The sequence below is a fragment of the Ochotona curzoniae genome, unplaced genomic scaffold (genome assembly GCF_017591425.1).
Source record: "Ochotona curzoniae isolate NIBS_2020 unplaced genomic scaffold, NIBS_Ocur_1.0 scaffold_4506, whole genome shotgun sequence".
Lineage (NCBI taxonomy): Eukaryota > Metazoa > Chordata > Mammalia > Lagomorpha > Ochotonidae > Ochotona > Ochotona curzoniae.
The window spans coordinates 77351186-77376299 of record NW_024467119.1 but is presented as its reverse complement, the minus strand read 5'-3'; the positions used below and the strand labels follow the sequence as shown (position 1 = coordinate 77376299).

At 37.4% G+C, this 25114-nt stretch overlaps 1 protein-coding gene across 4 annotated transcripts in view; it reads left to right on the top strand.

The window, feature by feature from the left end:
- LRBA (LPS responsive beige-like anchor protein) overlaps positions 1 to 25114 on the top strand; it is a 633639-nt gene that overhangs the window by 80415 nt on the left and 528110 nt on the right. For all 4 annotated transcript variants that reach the window (XM_040967344.1, XM_040967342.1, XM_040967341.1 and 1 more), the window contains 13 exons: positions 1745 to 1976; positions 2176 to 2276; positions 4116 to 4211; positions 7649 to 7770; positions 7856 to 7982; positions 8563 to 8682; positions 9723 to 9869; positions 15208 to 15405; positions 15575 to 15708; positions 17612 to 17720; positions 18033 to 18185; positions 22449 to 22617; positions 24719 to 24798. In XM_040967344.1, coding sequence (XP_040823278.1) covers positions 1745 to 1976; positions 2176 to 2276; positions 4116 to 4211; positions 7649 to 7770; positions 7856 to 7982; positions 8563 to 8682; positions 9723 to 9869; positions 15208 to 15405; positions 15575 to 15708; positions 17612 to 17720; positions 18033 to 18185; positions 22449 to 22617; positions 24719 to 24798 — 1788 coding nt within the window. The remainder of the gene's footprint in view (positions 1 to 1744; positions 1977 to 2175; positions 2277 to 4115; positions 4212 to 7648; positions 7771 to 7855; positions 7983 to 8562; positions 8683 to 9722; positions 9870 to 15207; positions 15406 to 15574; positions 15709 to 17611; positions 17721 to 18032; positions 18186 to 22448; positions 22618 to 24718; positions 24799 to 25114) is intronic.

The window sequence follows — 25114 nt, the reverse complement described above, 5'->3', positions numbered from 1 at the left end:
TCAAGTCAATTTAGATTTTTATAGTGATAGGGTAGTAGATAATAATTAATATAAGACGTTCGGGAGAAGTTGGTAACTAAGCATGTACCCCTCACAGCTAAGACTGTGTATCTAGGAGAATTGATCCAAACCCACCAAGAGACTGTTGTAGTAAAATTCCAACTGTTTTTCCCCCATCCTATTTGTACTGAAGATGGAAAGAATGGTACACATTTTTCCAGAGCTTCCTAGAAGAACCGCGTGTGCTTACTACTATGTAAGTTGCGAGTTCTTGGTTCCTCGTATGTGGCTGCTGATCCTCAGGTTGTTCATTTCCGTTTCTGCAGTTTCATTCTGTGGTTTTGGCAGATCATGGGACACATATCGATCCCTGGCTCCAAACCTTTTCAAAAATTTATTTTTGGGTCTGTAGCTTTGTTGTCTTACCAGGGCAAAATGGTCCTTGGTAGTGTGTAGTGTTATTTTATGAGCTATGGGGTTTTGTTTTGTTCTTTCTGTTCTTGCTCATTTTTTTGGATTTAAGAATGCATAAGAATGCATTTGGCTGGTCCTCCCTTTGCAGAGAACCAGAGTCTCATGTGAGTGCCAGTTCATATCCTGGATGCTCCATTTCCCATCCAGCTGCCAGCCTGTGGCCTGAGAAAGCAGTGGAGGATGGCCCAAAACCTTGGGACCCTGCACCCACTTGGGAGACCAGAAAGAAGCTCCTGGCTCCTGGCTTTGGATCAGCTTGGCTCTGGCCATTGTGGTCATTTGGGAAGTGAACCAACAGATGGAAGATATTTCTCTCTCTCTTTCATTCTCTCTGGGAATCTGCCTTTCCAACAAAAATAAAAACATCTTAAAGAAAAAGAATGCATAATAAAAACCTAGGAAGTGTTTGGACAGAGAGTGAGCTAGCTATGTGTTTTTATCTGACAGGGCTCTAGCACAAATTTTGTTAAAATTGTATCAGGCTATATTCCTTAAACAGGTACATTACAAATCTTTTGTAAATCTAGTTTAAAAGAATAACTTTGCAAAGGTACTTGTGAAAGCATTTTAATTCCTTCAAACAATTGGAATTTCTTTAAAATTCACAAATCTTCCCTATGTGGGTGAAAGGGGAAAGTATGGATTGGTTGTAACTTTCTCTAGATGGGCTTTCTTAGAGTAATAACGGCAAAATAAATTTTCTAGGTTAGCTACTTGGGTGTGTTACAAGTTATGTTTAAGTTAAACTGATGATAAACAGGAAAGGAAAAGGATTGAAATGAAATATAAAATAAATCAGAAATTTGAAAATGTATGTGGCAAGTTTCATGTCTGCTCTCAGCCTTCTATATTTTTGTTATTTTTGCTGTGAAGTTTAGGCAGTGAAAGACCTTTCAGTTGCTGTGTGCACCTTACTGATTTGGTGATTCACAAGCACAAGATTGATTTTAAGGCCTTTATGAAGTTAGTTTAGATTTTTGTTGGCAAAGGGTAGTAAGTTGTGATGTTCCAAAGCATTCTAGGTTTGCTTTGCTACAAATATTTCTGGAACTCTGTGCTGTGTGTATTTGAAGATTTCTTTATCAGCTTTGTTGTTCTGGAGCTGTGTTTGTTCTACCCCTCTGCTCCTGTACTGAGAAAATGAAGTTGTTCTTGTGGAGGGTAGGGAAGAACGTGTAATGGTAGCTATTATTAATCTAAAAGTTTTGAGTGTGCTACAGTAACAGTGGACAAGTACTAATGCTTTCATTGTGTGTGTTTCCTTTTGAAGTTGGTTGGAGGGCAGTTTGATTTGGAAATGAATTTCATTATCCAAGAAGGCGAGAGTATCACCTGCATGGTGGACCTCCTGGAGAAATGTGATGTGACTTGCCAAGCAGAAGTGTGGAGCATGTTTACAGCCATTCTGAAGAAAAGCATCCGGAACCTTCAGATCTGCACAGAAGTAGGCCTTGTGGAGAAAGTGCTGGGCAAGATTGAGAAAGTTGACCCCATTATAGCAGGTATGACTTCTTCTAGAGTATGTGAAAAAGTAAAGATTGATTCCTAATTACTGTATTGTTGTGCTTTCGCTTAACCTTTAAGTACTATTTGAGCATGTAGTTGTTACTTTAGTGTGTGAAGCCTAAGGTAAGCAAGGTGTGTTTTAAAAACATTGAAGAGAAGTAGATGACGTGTTTTATTGTTTTCCTTTGTTTCCAGATCTTTTAGTTGACATGTTGGGAGTTCTGGCTAGCTATAACCTGACAGTTCGAGAACTTAAGCTATTTTTCAGTAAACTCCAAGGAGACAAAGGACAATGGGTAAGATAAATATTAAATGCTTTAAATCCTTGACAATATTTAGCGTAATAATAGTTGCTTTAATGCCCTTGCCTACCTGTTCTGTCATCAGAATGGAAGCTGGAGTATGGGAAGGTTGAAAATCGGCTAGCAGTTTGAGGCCAGAGAGTTGCAGAGAAAGAGGCTATGCCAAAAACTGCAAGGAGTCAGCATTAAGCCATCTGTGCTTATTCTAAAACGCAGTGAGATGGAGCTAACATTCTGATAGCTCTCGGCCAAAGAATTCCCAGAAATAACAGCTACAAACTAAGTACTATGCAGAAACCACCATGTCTCAATACTGCCACTGCATGGCTAAGAACCTAGACGGGTCAGGCCTGAATAGAAAGTTTAAATTACCCATGTAATAATGGCCAGTCTAGCATCTAAGGCTAGTTTGTTTGTTTTTTGTTTGTTTGTTTATTTTTAAATTTTATTTGAAAGGCAGATTTTCTAGCAAGAGGAGAGACAGAAAGATCTTTAATCTGCTGTTTCACTCTCTAAATGCGACAATGCCAAGAGTTGAACTGATCTGAAGCCAGGAGCTTGAAACTTCTTTTGGGTTTCCCATATGGGTGTGGGGAGAGGCTCAAGGGCTTGGAACATCCTCCAGTACCTTCTCATGTCATGAGCAGGGAGCTGGGTGGGAAATTGAGCACCAGGATATGAACTGGTGCCCACATGAGATGCTGGCACTTGTAGGTTGAGGATTAGTGTGCCATGCTGCCATCTTCTAAGGCTAGTTTTAAGGGTTTTCCCCACCCCAGTAGAGTTTAAAGTTCATTTGCCAGTAACTTATCCACTTGCAAAAGTAGTCTAATAATCTCAAAAAAATAGTATGTGAGAATCCACAACTCAGCAGTGTGCAATTCAGTTGTCTATTAGCATGTCTAAAATCAGTAGTCATCAAAGAAAAGTGTTTAAATTTTAAACAACAATGTGATTATAGTTGCTTGTTACTACGCTTTTATAAGGGCACTTCAGAAATATTGTAGAAAATATGATTAGAAGATAAGCTTTTCTGGATACAAAAGTGTGGAAATCTGTGTATAGTTTTTTTATAATCTGCCTTTATCCAGAACTTTTTGAAGACTACTCATGTTCATTGACACCCCAAACTCTTCTCTACAAATACTAAATACACCAACCACACCACTATAACAGACTCTTAAATCATATTTATTGTTTCAAATATATTCTAAAAACTTTATAATACATTACCTTCTAACCATCCTTTGTGGTGCTATCATTTAAAAAAATTTATTTGTGTATTGGAAAACCAGAGTTATAGAGATGGGACACACACATACACACCTCTTCCATTGGCTTACTCACTCTCCAAATGGCCACACAAACACACACACATACATAGATACATATACGCATAGAGTGCTCTTCCATTTGTTTCCATTTGTTTTATCAATCTCCAAATGGCCACGACAGCCAGAGCTGGGCTGGTCTGAAGCCACAAGCCAACGTTAGCCTGCAATATAGTATTACTGAATTTTGAGTCTCATCTAAAATTGCTTTGGAAGGGCCAGACGAAAGGATTTTACAGATCTTATTCAGCCTTCAGGCTGGATGTTCCCCATCCCTGAAAAATCCTCTATCATGATGGAAATATTGCCTGGAGCACACGGTTTCTTTCAGACAGCTGAAAATAACGTGTTTGTTGTTGTTGTTGTTGTTATTTTAAGTGCTTTTTAGCTTAGGTCATTACTTGATTATTATTGTGTCTATTAGATCCTGATTATATTAAAACGGTGCTGCTTTGTCTTCAGCTGAGCAGCGTGGTAACTGAGCTGTTAATTGTGTTCATAGCCTCCCCATGCTGGCAAGCTTCTGTCTGTATTGAAGCATGTGCCCCAGAAGTATGGCCCTGACGCCTTCTTCAACTTCCCAGGGAAGAGTGCTGCAGTAAGTACTGCTTGGGAAGTCTCGTTTCCCTGACTTCCTTCCAGCGTAGTCCTGTCAGCACCTGTGGCAGGTACCGTGCCAGGTAGAAGCTTCCCTACACCAACTAACATTGCCTGCTGCTTTTTCCTCTTTGAAAAGGTAACAAACAGGGAAGTGGAGAGAGCTGTTCGTTCACAACTTGGGTTAATCATGGAATGAGGACATCACTCCTATGTATATAGTCATGATTTCTTTTTTTTTTCTTTTCTTTTTAAAGATTTATTTTTATTATTTTTTTTATTGGAAAGGCGGATACACAGAGAGGAGAGACAGAGAGGAAGATCTTCTACTATGCCGATCCGAAGCCAGGAGCCTCTTCCGGGTCTCCCACGCGGGTGCAGGTTCTCAAAGCTTTGGGCCGTCCTCGACTGCTTTCCCAGGCCACAGGCAGGGAGCTGGAAGGGAAGCGGAGCTGCCGGGATTAGAACCGGCGCCCATATGGGATCCCGGGCGTGCAAGGCGAGGACCTTTAACCACTTGCGTCACCGTGCCGGGCCCCTATAGTCATGATTTCTTAAGAGTTTACTTTGGCATTCTGTGTGTGACACCTTCACATCCTGTGTTGCTAAGCAACTTCCTGTAGCCTTAAATTTCCATATCCCCCTTTCTTGTGTATCTGATATATAGATTGACAATAACTCTTCAAAACTTATTGCACATGTTTTGTGGTTTCTGAGTTTCCTAATTACATTGATCATAGCATAAATATAAGCTGTTGATCAGTTTATAAATAAGATGGTTATGTTTAATCATGACATGTGTAATGTTTCAAAAGTGTGAAAGCACATTCTATAGTGTATATACATTACTTAAGTTAAAAAACCTCACAACTTGTATATTGTAAGGGAATTTTTTTTCTTTTTTTATATTTTATTTGTATTGTTTTATATATATTTTAAAATAGTATGTTTTTTTTAGTTTTTTAATGTTTATATATTTTTATATTATTCTTTTTTTATTACTGTATGTAAGGGAATTTTTAAGAGATTTATGTATTTATTTATCTGAAAGACATACTTATGGAAACATAAGGAGAGACAGATACTGAGAGAGATTTTCCGTTTGCTGTTTTTCTCCCCAAGTGGCTGCAATTTCTGGGGCTGGACCAGACTTGAGGAAACGAAAAAAAAAAGGATACCTCAGTCTCTTTTAATAAGCTTATCTCTTGTTCATTTTTACGAACAAAATCTGTCTAATGAATTGCTATTTGCTTACTAGACCCTGTATGGCAGGCTCTATCTGCAGAAAGATAATACATTTTAAAAAAACATTTGTTATATTTTAATTTTATGTGTACAATACACAACTTTCTTTGAGAACTTTTTTGCCCTTTTTTTTTTTTAATACTTTATAGTTTTTCCTTAAAAAATATTTTAGACTTGACCTCTCCTAAGTAATTTTACTCTGGTACTGAGTCTTAACATTTGCTTCTGACATTAGGAAATGTCATCATGTTAATAATTTTTCTCCCCACCACATTCCACATTTATTCTTTGCAGTTCTCTTGAGAATTTGGTCTATTCATTCTGCTTAATTGCATTTATCTTGAAAGCAGGACAGTTCAGTGGAATAGTTTGATACTTTCTTTTAGACTAGAGACTATAAGTACTCACTGAATTTGTGTTACTTTCTTCTTAATGCAATATTCAGTTAAAAGGAACCTCTTGATCTCAATAGTAGACATTCATAAAACAATATCATATAGCCAAATTTTCTGATTTATCTACATAAACGTGTATGTGAGATTTATCAATGAGACAGACAAGCTTGTCTAGCATGAGTTTTAGCAACATCTTGAGATGTTATTCACAAATACCATCTCGCTTCAAAGCACACAATTTGAGGAGTTAATGTGATCACAGAGTTGTGCATCCCACCTTGGCAGTTTTCAGAACATTTCTGTTGGAGCTGGCCTTACAGCACAGCAAGCTGTGATGGCACCAGGGGTGCTGGTTTCCGAGCTCCCTACTGGATGCGTGTGAGAAGGCATCAGAACACGGGCCCTGTGCTTTGGCCTCTGCCACCTCACGGGAAACCCAGATGGGGTCTAGGCTTCTGCTTCTGACCTGACGCGTCCCCAACTGCTGTCAGCCAACTGGACAGTGAACCAGGGGATGCCAGATTTTCTTCCTCTATTTCTTCTTCTCTATAACTCTGCCTTTCAAATAAATGCGTATATCTTAAGAATACAATGTAAAACAATGAAACTCCCCTTGAGAAGCCCCAGGCATATTGATTGTCACCTCCCGTTTTTACCCAGCCCCGCAGGTCTTTTAGGTCTCTGGATTGATGGTTCTGGACCTTTCCTGTAAACAGCATCTTAGAGCATGTGGATTCCAGTTTCTGCACACCTTTGCAATCAAGTAGTTGAAGCAGTGTCCCTTGTGATTTTGACTTTCCTTTGCTTGATGGCTAAGGATTTGAGGCATATTTTCATATGCTTCAATTGCCATTCATATATGTTTCTTGGAGAAATATTTGGATGTTTTTCCCTATTTTATAATTGTATTTGTCTTACAATTGATTTGTAGGAGTTCATTATATACTTCTTTTGTCAGACATTTAGTTTGTGAGTCTTTCTGTTTTAGTGTTTTGTCCTTTCACTTGTTTGACTCTGTCCTTCCAAAATTATAATTAGAAATTACTTGTTTGACTCTGTCCTTCCAAAATTATAATTAGAAATTTTAATGAAGTCCAATTCACATATTTTTTCTTATTTTATTTCTGCACTTGGTGGAATTAAAAAGAATTAAAAAGAATTTTTAATAAGAATAATAATTAAAAAGAATTTTGATAAATCTAGGTCATAAAGACCTACACATCTTTATTTTTACTTTATAGTAGAGTTAAATTTTTAAAAGGTAATTTTGGCTATTTAATATCCTCTCCATTGTGTACTCAGATCCTTTAAGTGAAGAGTGAAGATTTTTTTAAATGTGAAATTTTAAATCAACTGGTAGAGCCATTTGTAGAGTAGCTTGTGAAAACAGTTTAAATTGATAAAGATTTGTCCTCTTTGGTCTTAACTGGGAACTAAAAGAAGAAATACACACAGAACGATTTCTTTGGTGTTTTTCTTTGTATTTTGTCCATTCTTCTGTATTCCAGTGCCTTAGCAATTCAGAAGAGATTGTTAAATTGGAACCTCTTTGGGATGTGTATTGTAAAATGGAGGCAGACATGATTTGTGTTCTAGTAGCTTATTTTCCTTGGTTCTTTAATTAACACTGTTTCTGTGCACTTGGGAAAATTCATGTTATTAATAGCCTCTTCCAAGCATTTTAATCATGTACAAAGTAATAGTAGAAAATGTATACAGTGTTACCAAATCTCATTTTAGTGATTTCTGTAGTAAAAATTTTCATGTTAGTCATTAACTCCTAGTTCCTTTCCTTTAGGCGATTGCATTACCTCCTATAGCCAAATGGCCGTACCAGAATGGTTTTACATTTCACACCTGGCTCAGAATGGATCCTGTCAATAACATCAATGTAGATAAAGATAAGCCTTACTTGTATTGGTACGTATGTTTGCAATGGAGTAGTGTCAGTATCTTCCTTTGTAAATGAGATTGTTCTGGAGGTGAATGAACTTACTCTTCACAGTTTCAGAACCAGCAAAGGTCTTGGTTATTCTGCTCATTTTGTTGGAGGATGTTTGATTATAACATCAATAAAGTCAAAAGGAAAAGGCTTTCAACATTGTGTGAAATTTGATTTCAAACCACAAAAGGTATGTGATCTTACTGAGGCATAGTTATGTTGACAAGCTATGCCATTATTCAAATACTTTGTTATAATATTTGCATAACCATGCTGAATCACAATTTTGTTTTACTGTTTCGTAAATCTATGGTCATTGATTAACTCTCCATTTTTGATCGTAAAGAGATTAGATATTTACTTACTTACAGAGTTGCAGGAAAGTACAATGAAAAATTATAGTACCAAATATGTTTTGGTGGTGTAAATTTGATTTGTGTTTTTTTTTAATTAATTTAAAATCTGGAGATTGTTGGTCAACAAAGCGTTAGATATGTAAAGGCAGATATATAAAGCCACATGCTGAGATTTGGAAAATTATTTATGCTAGAATTTCAGCTTCTTCAAGGACTGTTTGAAATATTTAATAATAAGCTGACAGTACAATTAGATTGACTTTTCATCCTTGAGAGTTTCCCTGAGTAAGTATTGCTACAGAAGTAGAACACTGAACTTATTTTTAGGTTTGGTTTTAGCTTAATTTTTATCTGTATTACTAGACTGGTTGCTTTGTTCAAGACTTGTTACTCTTGTTTGTTTTGTGCATTCAGTGGTATATGGTAACGATTGTGCACATTTATAACCGGTGGAAGAACAGTGAGCTTCGATGTTATGTGAATGGTGAACTGGCTTCCTATGGCGAGATAACATGGTTTGTCAATACCAGCGATGTAAGTAGTTCTAAAATGTTTCGTGGAAAGAAGTTGTTGTAAAAGTGTGAAAAGCATATCAGGACTTGAATATGAATTTATATAAGTATAAGTAAAAATTGTATATTTTAATATTCATAATTTAGATAGTATTTTAATTTGTTGGTAAAATTTGATAATGTTTTATAGATTGTTCAGTTATTGCAAAATTCTTCTGGATAAAGAATTATAGGTTACATTGACTGTATTTTGATGGTGTTTGCATCACTGGCTCATTGATCAGAATAAGTAGAAGCTCTGTTTATGTGTAAGGTGAATATAATTCATGTCTGCCACAGATAATTAATATCATAATATGTTAATAATTGAAAAAGAGGTTCAGAATAGAGATTGAAATTAGAATTTTTTTCCCACGAAAATATTTTTTTAATAGAAAGCTTAAAAGAATTGAGAAAATGAATACAGATGAATCCACCATTACCTTCTTTCATATCCTCTGTTCTGGATCGGGACATGTTATGTAATGTTGCCGTTAGAGACTTAGGATGCTGTGTTAGACCTGTTTGAATCCCAGTTCTGTTGAGTACTGACTGTGTGTTCTTACCATATCTAGTAAGCCTTGTGTTTCTTCCACCATATTTTTCTCCACCTGAAAAATGGGGGGGAATGGCACTTATATAAGCGGAGTGCTGTGATCAAGCGTGATAATGCTCATAACTTGAGGACTGATTCCATGTGTCCTAAAGCTAACTCAGTGTTTTCCTTCTTGCATCAAAACATGCTCTTGTGTCTGGAGTTTTGCTTGCTGAGCTATGAACCTGCAGAGCCATCATAATTTTTTTCCTTTTGTATTTCCACCTTTTTGTCAAGGTTGCTGATGCTAATTGTTTTAGGATGCCTTTGCTGATTTCTATTCCAGATGAAAAGCAATGAATAAGTAATTTTAGTTTGTATAGATAACTTAGAATGGACAAAAAATATTGGTAGAGATTTAAAAATTATTTCTAGAGGATATACTGTCTTTTTTTCCTCTCTGATGAAATGTTCTTTTTGTTTCACAGACCTTTGACAAGTGTTTCCTTGGCTCGTCAGAAACTGCAGATGCTAACAGGGTGTTCTGTGGCCAGATGACTGCAGTTTACCTGTTTAGTGAAGCTCTCAATGCAGCTCAGATATTTGCCATTTATCAGTTGGGCCTGGGATATAAGGTACTCATTGTTTGTTCACTACTCAGCCAGTGTTAGTTGAGCTTTATTTGAAGGTAAATTTTGCATGGGACTTTTATCTTGTGGCAGCAAAATGTTTGTCAGGGTAAGTAGGGATACAACAGGAAAGTCACAATTTTCTGAAGGATTCTTTTAATTTCTGAAGACAGCATAGTATACTTGATTTATAGAAGGCAAAGTGCAAGCTCATTTCAGTTTCAGTGTTCTAGCTGTGGGTTTTTTTTTTGTGAGGTTATGTCTTTGCACAGCTAAGTCTATGATAAGAAGCAAGTACTATGTGAAAATCAATGTAGAGCAGGATAGTGGGATGGAGTCTGACTCCAAGGTTTGAGAAATGTTTAGTGCCCAAGATATGCATACTTCCCATTAATAATGTTGCTACTGTAATAAGGAAGGAAGCAGGTTTTCTTTCAAACTTTTTCATTAATTTTTTTTTCCAAATAATTAGGATATTAGAGTTGTTTGCACCTAGTTATTTAAACGTACAATTATTTTGTCAAATTTGTTTTTTTTAAAATTTATTCTTATTATTTTTTTTTATTGGAAAGGCAGATATACAGAGAGGAGAGACAGAGAGGAAGATCTTCTGTCCGATGATTCACTCCCCAAGTGAGCGCAATGGCCGATACTATTCCCGTCCCAAGCCAGGAGCCTCTTCCAGGTCTCCCACGCGGGTGCAGGGTCCCAAAGCTTTTGGGCCGTCCTCGACTGCTTTCCCAGGCCACAGGCAGGGAGCTGGAAAGGAAGCGGGGCTGCCGGGATTAGAACCGGCGCCCATATGGGATCCCGGGCGTGGAAGGCAAGGACTTAACCACTGCGCCACCGCGCCGGGCCCCAAATTTTTTTTGACAAAGAGGTTCAAAATTGCTCATATACTAAGAGTGCTATGAAAGGTTCCCAGAACACTTGGGTTTATCCTTCGATGATTTCAAAGGACGTGAATGTCTGCTGTGTTCCTTCCAGAACAAGCTCAGCTCCTTTGAGTTCATTTATATTACCATTTTAAGGCATTTAAAGAAAAGCGTCGCTGCCACCATCATAAAGAAATAGGATATTTTCATCATTGCCCAAGGTTCCACTGTGCTTCTTGCAGATCATTTCCTTCTTCTTAACCTCATCTCATTCTTGGTGAAAGGCAAATGTTTAAGAAAAGACTTACTTTTCTTAAGAGTCTGTGAAAGATGCAATGTGTGTGCCCCTGTCAATTTCTTCGCATTTTCAACACATGCAAAGATTCGCTTGTGTTGTTTGTATCAGTGCACTTGGTCCTCTCTATTGCAGAATCCATTGTATGAGTATATAACAGTTTACAAAATGTGAGAGAGACAGAGCGAGTGCTCCCATCTGTGGGTTTATTCCCCAGATGCCCACAATTCACAGATCTAAGTTGCAAGAAGGAGCTTAGAACTCAGTCCTGCTGTCCCATGTGAGTGACAGGGACCCAACCACTAGAGCCATCACTTGCTAATTCTCAGATGAACATTAGCGGGAAGCTAGAGCAGAAGCAGTACAGCCAAATAGACTGAATTTTTCATTGTATCTTAGTTTTTCATTAACACATATTAATTCCTTTCTCCTTTCTTTTTCTGTCTCCTCTTTAGGTATTTTCTTTATGGTTACCATGAGGGGTGCATAGAATACCTGGGAATTATGACAGTTATTTTATTTTAAAAATTTCCTCCAAAGATTTTCTTTTTTATTGGCAAAGCAGATATACAGAAAGAAGGAGCTACAGAGATAAAGATTTTTCTGTCTGCTGGTTCACTTCCCAAGTGGCTGCAATGGCCACAGCTGAGCTGAGCCAAAGCTAGGAACCAAGAGCTTCTTTTGAGTCTCCCATGCGGGTGCAGGACCCCAAGTCTTTGGGTCATTCACTGTTGCTTTCCCAAGCCACAGCAGGGCGCTGGAAGGGAGTGGGGCATCAGGGATACTAACCTGTCCCCATATGGCATCCCAGCAGATACAAGGCGAGGACTTAGCCACAAGACTATTGTGCCAGGCCCTGATGATGTATTTTAAAGTGGAAATTTCAGTGCTGCACCAATGCACTTCTCTTACATCTCTGTGCCAAATGCTTTGTGTCACAAATTACATGTTTTTTTTGTTTTATGTTTTTTTTTTAACTAACATTGATTTTATATCTGCTGTTTCCTACTAAATCCAACATGGTGACTTATAAACTGACATTACAGTACTGTAATATTTTATAGTTAATATATATAATCAGAAAGCTTGTGTTTGTTCTTATAAACATTCTAAAAAACTAAGGATTTTTAAAAAAATACTTGACTGTAACTTTGTAAAGTAACAAAATGGAGTGTTTTCCTTATCTCAGATATGATGAAAAAAATGTGGTTTATTAAAGCAATTCATGACTGAGTACTCATGAAGTTCCTAATCAAATATCGTTTGAGCTCCTTGTGTGCGCTCCGAAGAAATAAGTTAAGGGATAGGCTTTTGCAGAATGAATTTGCAGAAAAAAAACAAAAGCTTATAGTTTCAAAGTTGCCTATTTTTGGGGTAAAAATCGTTGGAAAGTATCTCTTCATACAATTATAAGTTAATTTGCTGCTTTTGATTGCTTTGAGCTTAAATTTTGTTTTTCTCTAAAATTTCATTCGTAAGAAATGCTCCAAGTTCAGTTTCATTAAAATCTTTTTAAAGATTTATTTTATTTATTTGTATTGGAAAGGCGGATATACAGAGAGGAGAGACAGAGAGGAAGATCCTCCGTCCGATGATTCACTCCCCAAGTGAGCACAACGGCCGATGCTATGCTGATCTGAAGCCAGGAGCCTCTTCCGGGTCTCCCACGCGGGTGCAGGGTCCCAAAGCTTTGGGCCGTCCTTGACTGCTTTCCCAGGCCACAGGCCAGGAGCTGGATGGGAAGTGGGACTGCTGGGATTAGAACCAGCACCCATATGGGATCCCGGGCATGCAAAGCGAGGACCTTAACCACTGCGCCACCGCGCCAGGCCTCAGTTTCATTAAATTTGCAATTGAGTAGAGTTAACGTTTTTCATGGCCTAAGTTGTGACTTTGCTCAGAGGCTTGTCAATCCTGGTTTCCATTTTAGCTTGCCATACCACTACCAAAAAAAGAAAAAAAATGTCAGTGAAACACACAGAAAAAAGTGAATATGATAATTAAGACATATACAAACTATTTACCAAATATTTCTTCACTTTTTTTCTACTAGTAATTTTAAAGTTTTTTTTTAAATGTATTAATTTGAAAAAGTCAGAATTACGAAGACAGTAGAAGAAACGGAGGTCTTGTATCCACTTTTTACTTCACAGATGGCTTCAACAGCCAGTGCAGGTCCAGTTGGGAACCAGGATCCAGGAGCTTCACATTCTCCCAAATAGGTGCTAGGGACCTAAGTACTTGTGCCAAATTTGCTGCTTTTCCATGACTTTTAGAAGGAAGTTGGGTCAGAAGTGAAGTGGCCAGGACACAAACTTGTGCCTGTGTGGATTGAAGATAATGGCTTTACCTTCTTGGCCATGCCACTGGTCCCTCTATCAATAATTCTTTGCATAAAAATGGATTGAACACCCTAGTTGAAGAACATGGACTGATTGAAAAAATTTTAAAAAATTCTGCATCAAAGTGTTTCACTTTATTTTTTTAAAGATATGTTTATGTTTATTGGAAATGCAGATTTACAGAGAGGAGAGACATAGAAAGCTCTTTCATCCATTCTTTCACTGCCCCAATGGCCAGAGCTGAGCTGAACATGTGCACCCATATGGGATGCTGTTGTTTGCAGATAGAGGATTAACTAATTGTGCCATTGTGCTGCCCTAAATAGACCCACTTTCGACCTCAGGATATGCGTAGGCCATATGTGAAATGAACAAGATGCTTGATGGAAATGGTTGCCAAAGAAGTGGCCATGCTTGGGCCTGTTGCTGTGGCCTAGAGGGTGAAGTCCTCACCTTGAACATGTTGGGATCCCATTTGGGTGGCAGTCCTAATCCCGGCAGCTCCACTTCCCATCCAGCTCCCTGCTTTTAGCCTGGGAAAACAGTCGAGGATGGCCCAAAGCCTTGGGACCTGCACCCATGTGGGAGACCTGGAGGAGGTTCTGGCTCCTGGCTTTGGATTGGCGCAGCACCAGCCATTGCAGTCACTTGGGATAGAAGATATTTCTCTCTGTCTCTCCTCCTCTCTGTATATATCTGACTTTGCAATAAAAATAAATAGATCCTAAAAAAAAAGTGGCCATGCTTGAATCAGACAAAATAGACTTAAGACAAACACTACAGTTAATATCAGGAGGTCCAAATACAATCTTGTATTACTGGACAATTGGAACAGCATGTGTGAAATGTGTCATTAGGTGGTTTTGACATTATGCAAAGACATACTGAAGACCGACACAAACTAAGGCTGTTGTGATGTCACTTTCTGTGGCATGTAACTGTACAGGAGGCAAACCATGGTAGAATTTAAAGGAAAAAGATGGCAACAGTATAGTAATATGAGGTTCCTGTACTCAATTTTCAGAGATATACAGAGCAACCATACAGAAGACCATTAAGGGAACAGAGCACCTGAACAGACTGTGCACCCAGTGGACTGAATAGGCATATACACAACACTGTGCAACAGCAGTGGAATGTGCCTTCTTTCCAAGTGCACATCTGACATTCTCCATGGGAGGCCTCGTGTTAGACCACCAGAAGGTTTGCAGCATATACTGCGATAGAATGCAATAGGATGCAAACACTAGAAGGAAGGTTGGCGAATCAACAGATACATAGAAATTTAGTACCAAGCTAAACAGCCTTTGATCAAAAGTACCCAAAGTATAAATCACAAGGGAACTTAGGAAATATCTTTCGAGAAATGAAGTGGAAGGGGCTAAGTGCTCTAACAGAGTTGCATATCCATGCGTCGGCTGCTCCACTTCCAGTCCAGCTCTCTGCTAATGGGTAGACGATGGCCCAAATGGTTGTCCTCAGCACTGTGTGGGAAACCCAAATGAAGCTCTTGGCTCCTGCTTTTGCTGTGAACCAACCCCAGCAGCTGCGGGCATTTGGGGTGTGAGCCAGCAGGTGGAAGATCTCTCTCTGGTTTTACCTTTCATATTATTAAATCAGTGTTTAAACAAACAAACAAAAAATGGAAAAAAATGAATTAGAAGCACAGTTTATTGAAATGAATGGCATTCAGTGAAGTAGTTCCAAGAATAAATTTTATTATAAATACTTAAAATATTGTCAGGGATGTCTCTTCTTGAATTTTTATGACTGGAACAGTTTGTATTTAGATGTGCCATATTGTCATAACTGTTATTTTTATTTACTCCTAGGGTACATTTAAATTCAAAGCGGAAAGTGACATTTTCCTTGCTGAACATCACAAACTTCTACTGTATGATGGCAAACTTTCTAGTTCAATTGCATTTACTTATAATCCTCGGGCTACAGATGCCCAGCTTTGCCTCGAGTCTTCGCCTAAGGAAAACCCTTCAATTTTTGTTCATTCGCCACATGCACTCATGCTGCAGGTACTAACCATGATGTTTTAAGACTATTTCTCTTGATAATTTTTGTCTGTTGCATAGCTCTGATTAAACACATAAAATGTTAACATTTTAGTGTTCTGCATATCCTGAAGTGCTTTATTTTTAATTGTTCCACAAAATACTGAGATAGTCACTGTTTTTGTTTTACAAGGATGTCAAGGCAGTTTTAACGCATTCCATCCAAAGTGCTATGCATTCAATTGGAGGGGTTCAAGTGCTGTTTCCACTTTTTGCGCAGTTGGATTATAGGCAGTATTTATCTGATGAGGTTGACCTGAGTATCTGGTGAGTTCCTTTATCTTTTCCTTTAATTTGATGTGTGAGTTCCTTCCATCACTTTTGAGCTGCAAACAGTTTTCTTTGTCTTTGTCTTTTCAGCTTTGCTGGTATGTCAGAATAGTTTCATGAAATTTATGGCTAAAATCCAGTAAAATCCAGTAGTAACATAAGTAGCAAACAACTTTCTTGTTAATCAGTAGGAAATATGGAAGCTGTAAGAAGCAGTGGGGCAAATGTTTGTCTCAGTGGTTAAGTTGCCACTTGGGACACCTGCAAACGTATTGGTATGCTTGTTTTGAGTCCTGGCTACTCTGGTTGTGAGCAAGCTTCTTGTCTGTGCCCTGGGAGGCAGCAAGTGATGGCTCAAGTACTTGGGTTCCTGTCACCAATATGGGAAATCCAGGTGGAGTTCCAGGAGCTTGAATTTGGCCTGGTGTAGCCCTGGCTGTTGATGACATTAAGGATGAATCTGCAGGTGGAAGATAAATTCCCTCTCTACCTTTCTCTCTTCCTGTATCTGTGTTTCAAATAAACAAAAATAGAAATTAGCATCATAATAAAATTTAATATTTGAAAAGCATATTGAGTTTGTTTTGCAATAAAGTTATAAACAGTGACAGTGGTGGGCACATTTTTTAAATCTAAGAATTACCTTTTCCTAATTTAAATATTTAGTACTAATTGTATGTAATTGAAAGTCAAAAATTTTAAATGGTGTTATATAAGAGGAAATTCAGTTCTTTTTACCATTAGCTTGTACATTTGTTGCATTTTGTATCTTGGGTTATAATGTTGAAACTAGCAAGAGTAGAGGCATTTTCTAGGATAAGTGGGAAAGAATATCTAAGTCAATTTTTTAATGACTATTTATTATGGTGAATTTCTGGTAAAATAGTTATATTTCATTATTATTTGAGAAATTTAAATGAATTTTCCATTCTCCACTTTTGAGATTCTTGGTTTTATTTTTACATTTGTACACGACTTGATGCCTGTTACTAAATAACTAATGAGGGAAGAGGTATCATATCTACTGTTTATCAACCATGTTTAAAAATATTGAAACTCAATTCTCTTTTGATACAATAATGCTCTGTAGGTTCCCCACAGGATCCAGTTCTTTGCCATTTTATTGGATTTCCTGCAGAAAGCACTGGTGTGGAGCAGAGGACTTAGTAGCCAGTCTTGCTGTCTCTCTCTCTGGGAACCTCTCAGAGTCTCTGAGAGGGTGGTTCTACCCCTTTCTTCCTTTGTGTATTTGTAACTGTTGTGGGGAAGTAGAACATGGTTGTAGCCATTATTTTGCTCTTACTTATTAATCACAATGCTTATTAAAAGTCTTGAAAACTGGGTGATTAGATTTTGCTGTTGAAATACTGAACAGGCTTGTGAAATTAGTGTTCAGAGACCTCAAGTTGGTGTCCAAATTACCTCATCTTTCCTTTGTGGATAACTGTACTCAGTTGAGACCAGGCCGTTTTAGTGCCCTAGCGTATTTTGAAGTTTTATATATTAGTTTGCTTGCTTCATGGTTTTTTTTTAACCTTCCTTTGGTCTCTAGTTCTCCAAAGTTGAACATACTTGCCTATCTAAGTTCCTTCCATCTCCCAAGACCTTAACATACCTTTATTAGCAATTTATGTGACTTTTTAATAATAATGCTCATTTTTCTCTACATTATGTGTAGTTGCCATGTTGTTTCTAAGAGTTTGCTTATTAGTGGTTGTGATGAAGAATGCAAAATATGGCAATACAAAACCTATGTCAAAAATCTAGTTGAGTAATGTTGAAGCAGTTTTAGAATTTCCAGTGGAAATCATAAAGCCTAAATGAAAGACACATCTGTGTAAACTAGTGTATTTTACAGAGGTATAATTTTTCTCAAACCATTGCCATTTTTCTTTTTTAGTTCAACCTTGCTGGCCTTTGTCATGGAATTGTTGAAGAACTCAATTGCCATGCAAGAGCAAATGCTTGCCTGTAAGGGCTTCTTGGTGATAGGATACAGTCTCGAAAAGGTAAATATAGTTTTTTTTGTTTGTTTTTTTACTTCTTAATTTGAAGGCCCTTTACTTGTTGTCCTAAGAGATTTAGAATATCTGTATGCTGGTATATCCCCTAGGTTACAGAAAATCACCTAAATTTAAAACAGCATTCTGCCCTTTTACCTTGACTCCATTCGTCCAATAAAATGTGATGATGAACCTAATGGTATCTATCATTTTGAGCTTAGTTTGTGGACCAACCTTTTGCTAGTATTTACTTACTTAAGTAAATTTGCTTACCTTGCCTTGAATTGGCAGTGACCTCCGGACCACTTGTCTTTGCAGTCTTCCAAATCCCATGTCGGCAGAGCAGTGCTTGAACTTTGCCTTGCGTTTTCTAAGTATCTCAGTAACCTGCAGAATGGGATGCCCCTGCTCAAGCAGCTGTGTGATCACATTCTTCTCAATCCTGCCATATGGATTCACACGCCAGCCAAGGTAAGGGAGCTCGCGGGTTCGTTTCTCTTGGCTCCAGTTCTGTGCTTGACAAGAGTGAAAGTTTTGAGGATTTTCTTTTATCCTTTCTTTGTATCATTATGTTGGCTTTTAGGGATTGCCTTTTTTGAGTAGGAATACTTTTGTTCAGGAAAATTTTGCATTATTTTTTATATATTGTAATAATTTTAATATATTACCTGTAAAAAATAGAGCAATGGTCTTTGTATCCTGCTAAGTGAAGTTTCTCTTGAGATTCTGTTTATGAAATATACATCAATGTTGGAAAGTTTCGAAAGCAATGTTTACCATCAACTTTAACACTGCACTACGGCAGTTTTCATATGTATATATTGTTTCATTAAAAAAATTCCTGCTATTTATTAACAAGTCTCTCTGCTCTCTTTCTCTTCCTGATCTGTGCAAGCTACCTTCTGCTGATTTGATCAGCTTCTCAGATTCATCCTTACAGGAACAGCTGAAGTCACTTTTCCTGGAAGGTGTGATATACTAGTCTAATTTTATCATTTTAATTTTATATTAATTCAAATGATAAAAAATATAGTACATTTGTAGCAAAAATTGTAGTACCCTTTTAATAACTCAGTTCTATGAAATTGTGACGTATATGAGCAAAATTTTAATGAGTCCCAGCTTTGTATTAAATTGTCCTGACAATTTAGTAATGTTAGAATTAGAAGAAAGAAATTTTTATCAACTTATGTGAATGTATCCATCTGTCCCACAGTTTTTATCAAAAATTGGTGTTACTTCAAACCTGTTATTTTCCTGTCTTCTCCTGCCTGGCTTTGGTCCACTTGGCAGGGTATGCGTATATTTTTGTCTAGGTTGGAATAGCACATATTTATTCTAGTTGTCAGAAAAAAAGGAAAAGTCTGCAAACTTTTCAGCTTTTCTGGAGTCATAATATCTTATTTTCAGCTGCTCTTTCCAAATGTTAAAGAGAAAAACAGCTGCTGACTTCAGTTGCCATTTGGAAATAATCAATGGAGGCAGCTGGAGGTTTTGTAGCTTTTTATCTCCAGGTTAAATTTGACCTCTTTCTCTCCGATGACCTTCAGTCTTATTATTTCTTTCCAAGGATTGTTTCAAGTTACTTCTTTAAACCTTTTACTAGATCCTTTTTTGTCTTAACTAACCAGCATATTTGTAAAGTTTTGGATCTCTTTTGAAGTCATCAAAGAGTCTCTTATTAGAGATTTAAATGCAGGAAAATATTTCAGATATTTTATATGATTTTCTTGGATTTCTAATCTTACCCTGTGTTATTGCCTTCTGCTTTGTAATAGGTCTTAATTTCCTTCCCAGAATTTGCGAATAATGTAATGGCTTTTAGCACTCTGCTTTGTTTATCTATGAGAGTTTAGTTGCTTTTATTCCATTTGTAAGGTTACATATAACAAAGGGCAGATCTCGGTTTGTGGGACTGAAGATCATGCAGTTTTCAGGGTGGAGAAGCTGAAAAGGAGTCCTGGAACGAATATGACGCTTAAGCTTCATTAGCTTTTGTGTTAAATCTACCTCGCTACTGAAATAATAGGAACGAATGGTTGAATCAGTTTTTGCTTTTGGAGCAGGGAGCTAAGAGTGACTTAAAGTTTCTGTTTGTCTTGGATCTGCCCAGAGACAAGCTTTTAATGTTGAGGGTAGTGTTTTGTTTACACAAGTAAGCATTGAATAGCTGCTTCTTACAGGGCACTGTGGTTAGGCATGAGCAAGTCAGACTTGATTTTTGCGCTCTGTAGAATTTCAGTCTAGTGGGAAAGACAGATGTTAGTGTATGTGTGGCTTTTGGATTTGTAAAGTGGGTGAGTGAGGGAATGCTTATTCATAATTAGCATGTGACAGATCTTGAGGTCTTCATTCCATTCATCTCTAAATGTTGCTATTGAATCCTGTCTCTTTTTTATCATTCTTAATATACAAACTTTTCTGGATACTTTTCAATTCTTTGTCTAGTTTATCACCTTTCTGTTGGAATTTCTATGTGTTGTTATTATATCTCTCCAAAAAACTCTTAATAGTTTCTCATTGTATTTAAAATGTAGTAGTTCTTAATCTAACATTAAACCTTTATGAGCATTCTGTGTTGTCAATTCTAGCTTAAGAACTCCAGTATTTTCTGTAGGTAGGCAAATACCAAAAGGTTCCCCTGAAGCAGCCGTTTCTCATGTTGGCTGCTGATTGAATATATTGGAGGAAGTGTTTCAAATAAACAGAGGTGTCGTTCTAGTTTGACACAAAATTTAGGTTTCTTTAGTCTGGAATTGGAATCTGATATTAGTATTATTTGAAAAATGTTTTCCAGTTGTTTGTAAAACAGTTAATTTATTTGAAAGGTATAGGAGGGTTTGACAGGGAGAGAGAGAATACTTCTATCCTCTGATTTACTCTACAGATGTTTGCAACAGCTGGGAGGGGCCATGGCTGGTAGCTGGGGACTGGGTCGTCCATGTGAGAGACAGGTGCTAAGCTACATGCTCTCAGGAACCTGGAATTTGGAGCTAGAGCTGGGAGTTGAACCCATGCATTCCAGTGTGGGATGTAGTAGACTTACCCAGCAGCACAGGCACTGATTCATCTGATTATTTCAGTGTGCAGTTAGGTTTGTGTTTCTAGATCTAGGGAAAACTTCTTTCAACCATCATTTTCCTTGTTTGAGGTTTTCTTTCTTGTTCTGTCTGCCCTTTGTATTAGTCATCTTCATAGCCTGTGCTAATACTTATTTGATTAGGAAATAATTTCTTAACGGTTTCAGCTTACCCTATAATAGTTTGTATGACCTCTGTATACATTTTGTCTTATGACTTTCTGTGTTTTAATAAGCATATTTATTTTTAAAAATAAACTCATAGTAATTTTCCTCTTCTCAACTGTATTTCAGCTATGAAAGGACAGCTTTTGTGCCATTGTATTTCCATAATACAGTGCTGTGTCTAGAGGGACATGTAAATATTTGCTGAGTGGCTGAAATAATGTGGTTAAGAATTGAACTATTTCATAGGAAGTGTTATATTGCTTCAGTGACAACCAGATTGGGCCTATCCATTTGAACAATGGGTAACTGCGTGTCAAATAATGATAGCTTTCAGCAAATCAGTGGATGGCAGCATATACATCAATTTCTAAACTGCATTCATCTACTAAGTCCCATTTTTAAGGATTCAGTCTGCCACTTACTGTGTACAATAACTCACTAATTAATTTATCCATGGTTATCTATAAGGCATGTAAAAAATAAGGATTAAATTTCTGCTATCTAAAAAAGTCCTCAAGAGACACTCAGGTATTTTGCAGAATTGAAAATGAAATGAAATTGCCCTAAATGTCCAAGAGGGTAACATAAAGGTTCAGTTGTCAGAAGGAGAGTATATATGGTGTACTTAAAGTTGTTTAGTTTATGAAGTATATCCACTTTCAGTAAAATGAAAAATTTTGATTTCAGCCTGAGAATAGGACCAAGCTGTTCTTTTTTTTCATGCTACCTTAAGTACTGGAGCGTGATTGTCATTGAATTTCAGAGCCATAATTTCTCTGAAATTCTTGTGTCAGAATGTGCAGTGGTAGAGTGGGAACTCACGTTCTTACTACGAAAAGAGCTCGTTTTGAAGGTAGTGCTAGCATACATAATTTTATGTGCTTACTTAGGCTATTTATGAATGAGACTAGCAGGATCTTTTGCCAGTTGAAGGACAATGATATACATGTTTAGAGATTGTGATATTATGATTGACATGTTAGATTCCAATCGTTGTAATAGACTTCTGTTGTTCTAATAAATGTTTCTTAAGGTAAGATCTACATTTTCCTTCATGTTTTTCTTAATTTTGGTTTGTACTTTTAAAAGATTTTAGTTATTACTACGTTTTTTTCTTTTCTAGTTTTCTTCAAAATAAGATTTTTAGCTTTAAGATAGCTATGCGTAGGTGACAAGTTTATTATAAAAGTTATACATGCTCATAAATAATTAATGGTAGCTAACTAGGAACCCAAAAGGTATGTCTGTGGACTAGTACTGTAAAATTTGATGTTTTGGAAAGCGTGTACTCTATAATGCTACCAAAAATAAGAGATTGACTTAGCTTTTAAAGAGTGTGTGCAATTGCTTGTGTGTCAGAGTATGTGTGTTTTCTGTCACAGGTGTTCTCAGGCTCAGTATGTTGCTTTTCTGGAACAAGTAAGACCAAATGAAGCTGATTTGAGCCATGATGTCCTTTGATTAAGACCCTCGCTTCAATTCCATAGGTCCAGCTGATGCTGTATACTTACCTGTCCACGGAATTCATTGGTACAGTCAACATCTATAATACCATTCGGAGAGTCGGAACGGTGCTTCTCATCATGCACACACTCAAGTACTACTACTGGGCAGTGAATCCTCAGGATCGAAGTGGTATCACCCCGAAAGGATTAGGTATAGCATTCCTATGTGTATGTCATAGATTGTATATGGAAAAAAATTAGGCATTAAAAAAATTCTAAACAGTACTTATCCTATAATTTGGGCAGTTTTTATGTGTTTCATTATGGAAATTTTTAATTTAAATTTCAGTGATAATTTTGATAGTTTATCCTAAATTTTAATTGCTAGAGGATTTGTAGCTTTTATGACAGAACATTGCTTGTGCTGGCATGAGTTGTCGGTTAGCATACGTGTCTGGGATGGTTCTTGTAAGGCACTGAAAATGAGAAGAAAATTTTAACTAGCTAGTGATATTGATGTGGAGATTAATTTTCATAGTGAGACTTGTTAGTTTTTTTGGAGATGGAGATTTCTTGCAGAATGCAAGGTGCCTGCTTCTGATAAAAATATAATAAAAGTGCAGCATGATAATTACTTTCCTGCATGATAAGGACTAACTTACTGAAAGAGTAGTATTTATCTTCCATGTCAGTAGTCAAAATAAAGCTTTTGACAGGTGGTTGCTCTTTTGGTTATAACTATTGCAAAACCAGCTTCCAAAATGGGTTGTGTGTGTGTTGGCGGGGGACGGGAAACAAAAGGACTCAATCAGCTAATATAAACTGTCAGTTTCAGGTACAGCTTGGCGCAGGTGTTCAGAACATGGCCATAATGCCTGTCTCACACTTTTGTTAGTTCTGTGTTTGTTGTTTCTATAAAATCTCTGCTTTTATAGTAGTAGGCAGGTAGTCTACCTTCATATCCTCACAACTTCATAAATTTAGCTAGAGCATCTGCCTGTATCAGGCATTTCCAGCCAATCCGCTTGTATTCTAGTTCCCTTGTTACTCTTTAGCTCTCATTGCATTGCATGCTCATCTTTGTGGCAGTTGTTTTTCTGAGTGCCCAAAGGTAAGAGGCATCACCCCAAGCGGCCTACCTTAAAAAATACGTGGGTTCTGTGAAGATGGTTTTGGTCCCTTGGTAAGGATTAAAATCTGTTGCTTGAAATTTAGGAAAAAGCTGCTTCAGTGTCCAAAAACATGCATGCTGAATGTCGTCCAAGTTGTTAGTTGTTCAGTGATTACAAAGACAAGCTCTCATGTTTGTACAATCCTTTTTATTACCACTTTCAAAATAAACTCAATTATTGTCAGGAAATACAGCATTCCTAATTCAGAAATCTGTGAGGATGCTGGTATGATTCTTTGCAGCTGAGAAGCCAGTGACAAGAACCAGTCCAGAACGTCCTGGTGACTATGTACTGTCCTGGCAGTTCCTTTCGCATTCAGTCCCTGGGTAATTGACTGGGTAATTGACTGCTAATGACTTTGGGGGAAGTCTCATTCTTCACATGAGCTGGCTAGACAGGTTCTGTGATCCTGTTCTAACTCTTCAGTTTACTCTCTGGGAATCATGTGGAACAGATTTTAAACAATTCTCTTCTTATTTCACTTGATCTGTTGAAGGTCATGGTGGTCCTATGCTTTGGTGGTCTAGGAACTGGCTGTAAATAGTGATTAGTGGGAAAAAATTGTAGAATGTCTCAGGCAAACAGGTACCTCATTTAGGATCTTAGAACAATGGGTGTTGGATTTCAAAAGCTTTCTACTTGGGAATTATAGGTTTGAGACATGAAAATTGACTTAATGTGAGCCATGTGTGACCAAGGACTCTCCCAGAAGAGAAAGATGTCAAAGGCAGTCAACAAAATGTTTCTCTTCTTCACACACAGCACTGTGTGAAGAGAAGAGCTTTTGGGGAACTTTCAGTTTATACAGTGATAACAGCAGGAAATATTATGTTGCTAATTTACATTTTTCTTCTGTTAACAATACTCACGAAAGAATCTCTTAAAAATACAAGTGCTTATGATTAGTGCACACAGCTTTTGCTTGTCACCTCATTTTCATGCCTGAGCGGGCATCTCTGATGTGTTCTTGCACATTTGGAGAGTGGTGATACAGTTGCTGGACATGGAGTGCTGTCTTTCTAGAGACAGAGGAAGGGCACTGAACAGGCGACTGACATTTGTGTTTCTCATAAATAAGAAAAAAGTCTTTGGAATGAGCTCTCTGCAATACTAAGTGTCTATGTGTTTGTTTTTATAAAGATGGACCACGACCTAATCAGAAAGAAATACTTTCCCTGCGAGCATTCTTGTTGATGTTCATTAAGCAGTTAGTGATGAAGGTGAGTTCATGTTGCTGCTCTGGTGGGATGCTATGCATGGCAGCTTGGAATTTCACATAAAATGCAATCTTGGATTAGCTAGTTGTTGGGGTTTTTTTGGCATTGTTACTGGGATTACATATGGCCATATTTTTGATACATATTTATTTCCTGTGAGTTTTTTAATCCTTTGTTCACCTAAGGATATAAATTATTCTACAACTGGAAATTGGTGCTTGCAGTATACACGTTACATGGATGTCTTTGGAGCTCAGGTATATTCATTCTTGTTCAAAACACATTGTCTGAGTTTCTATTGAATGCTCAGTACTGTTAG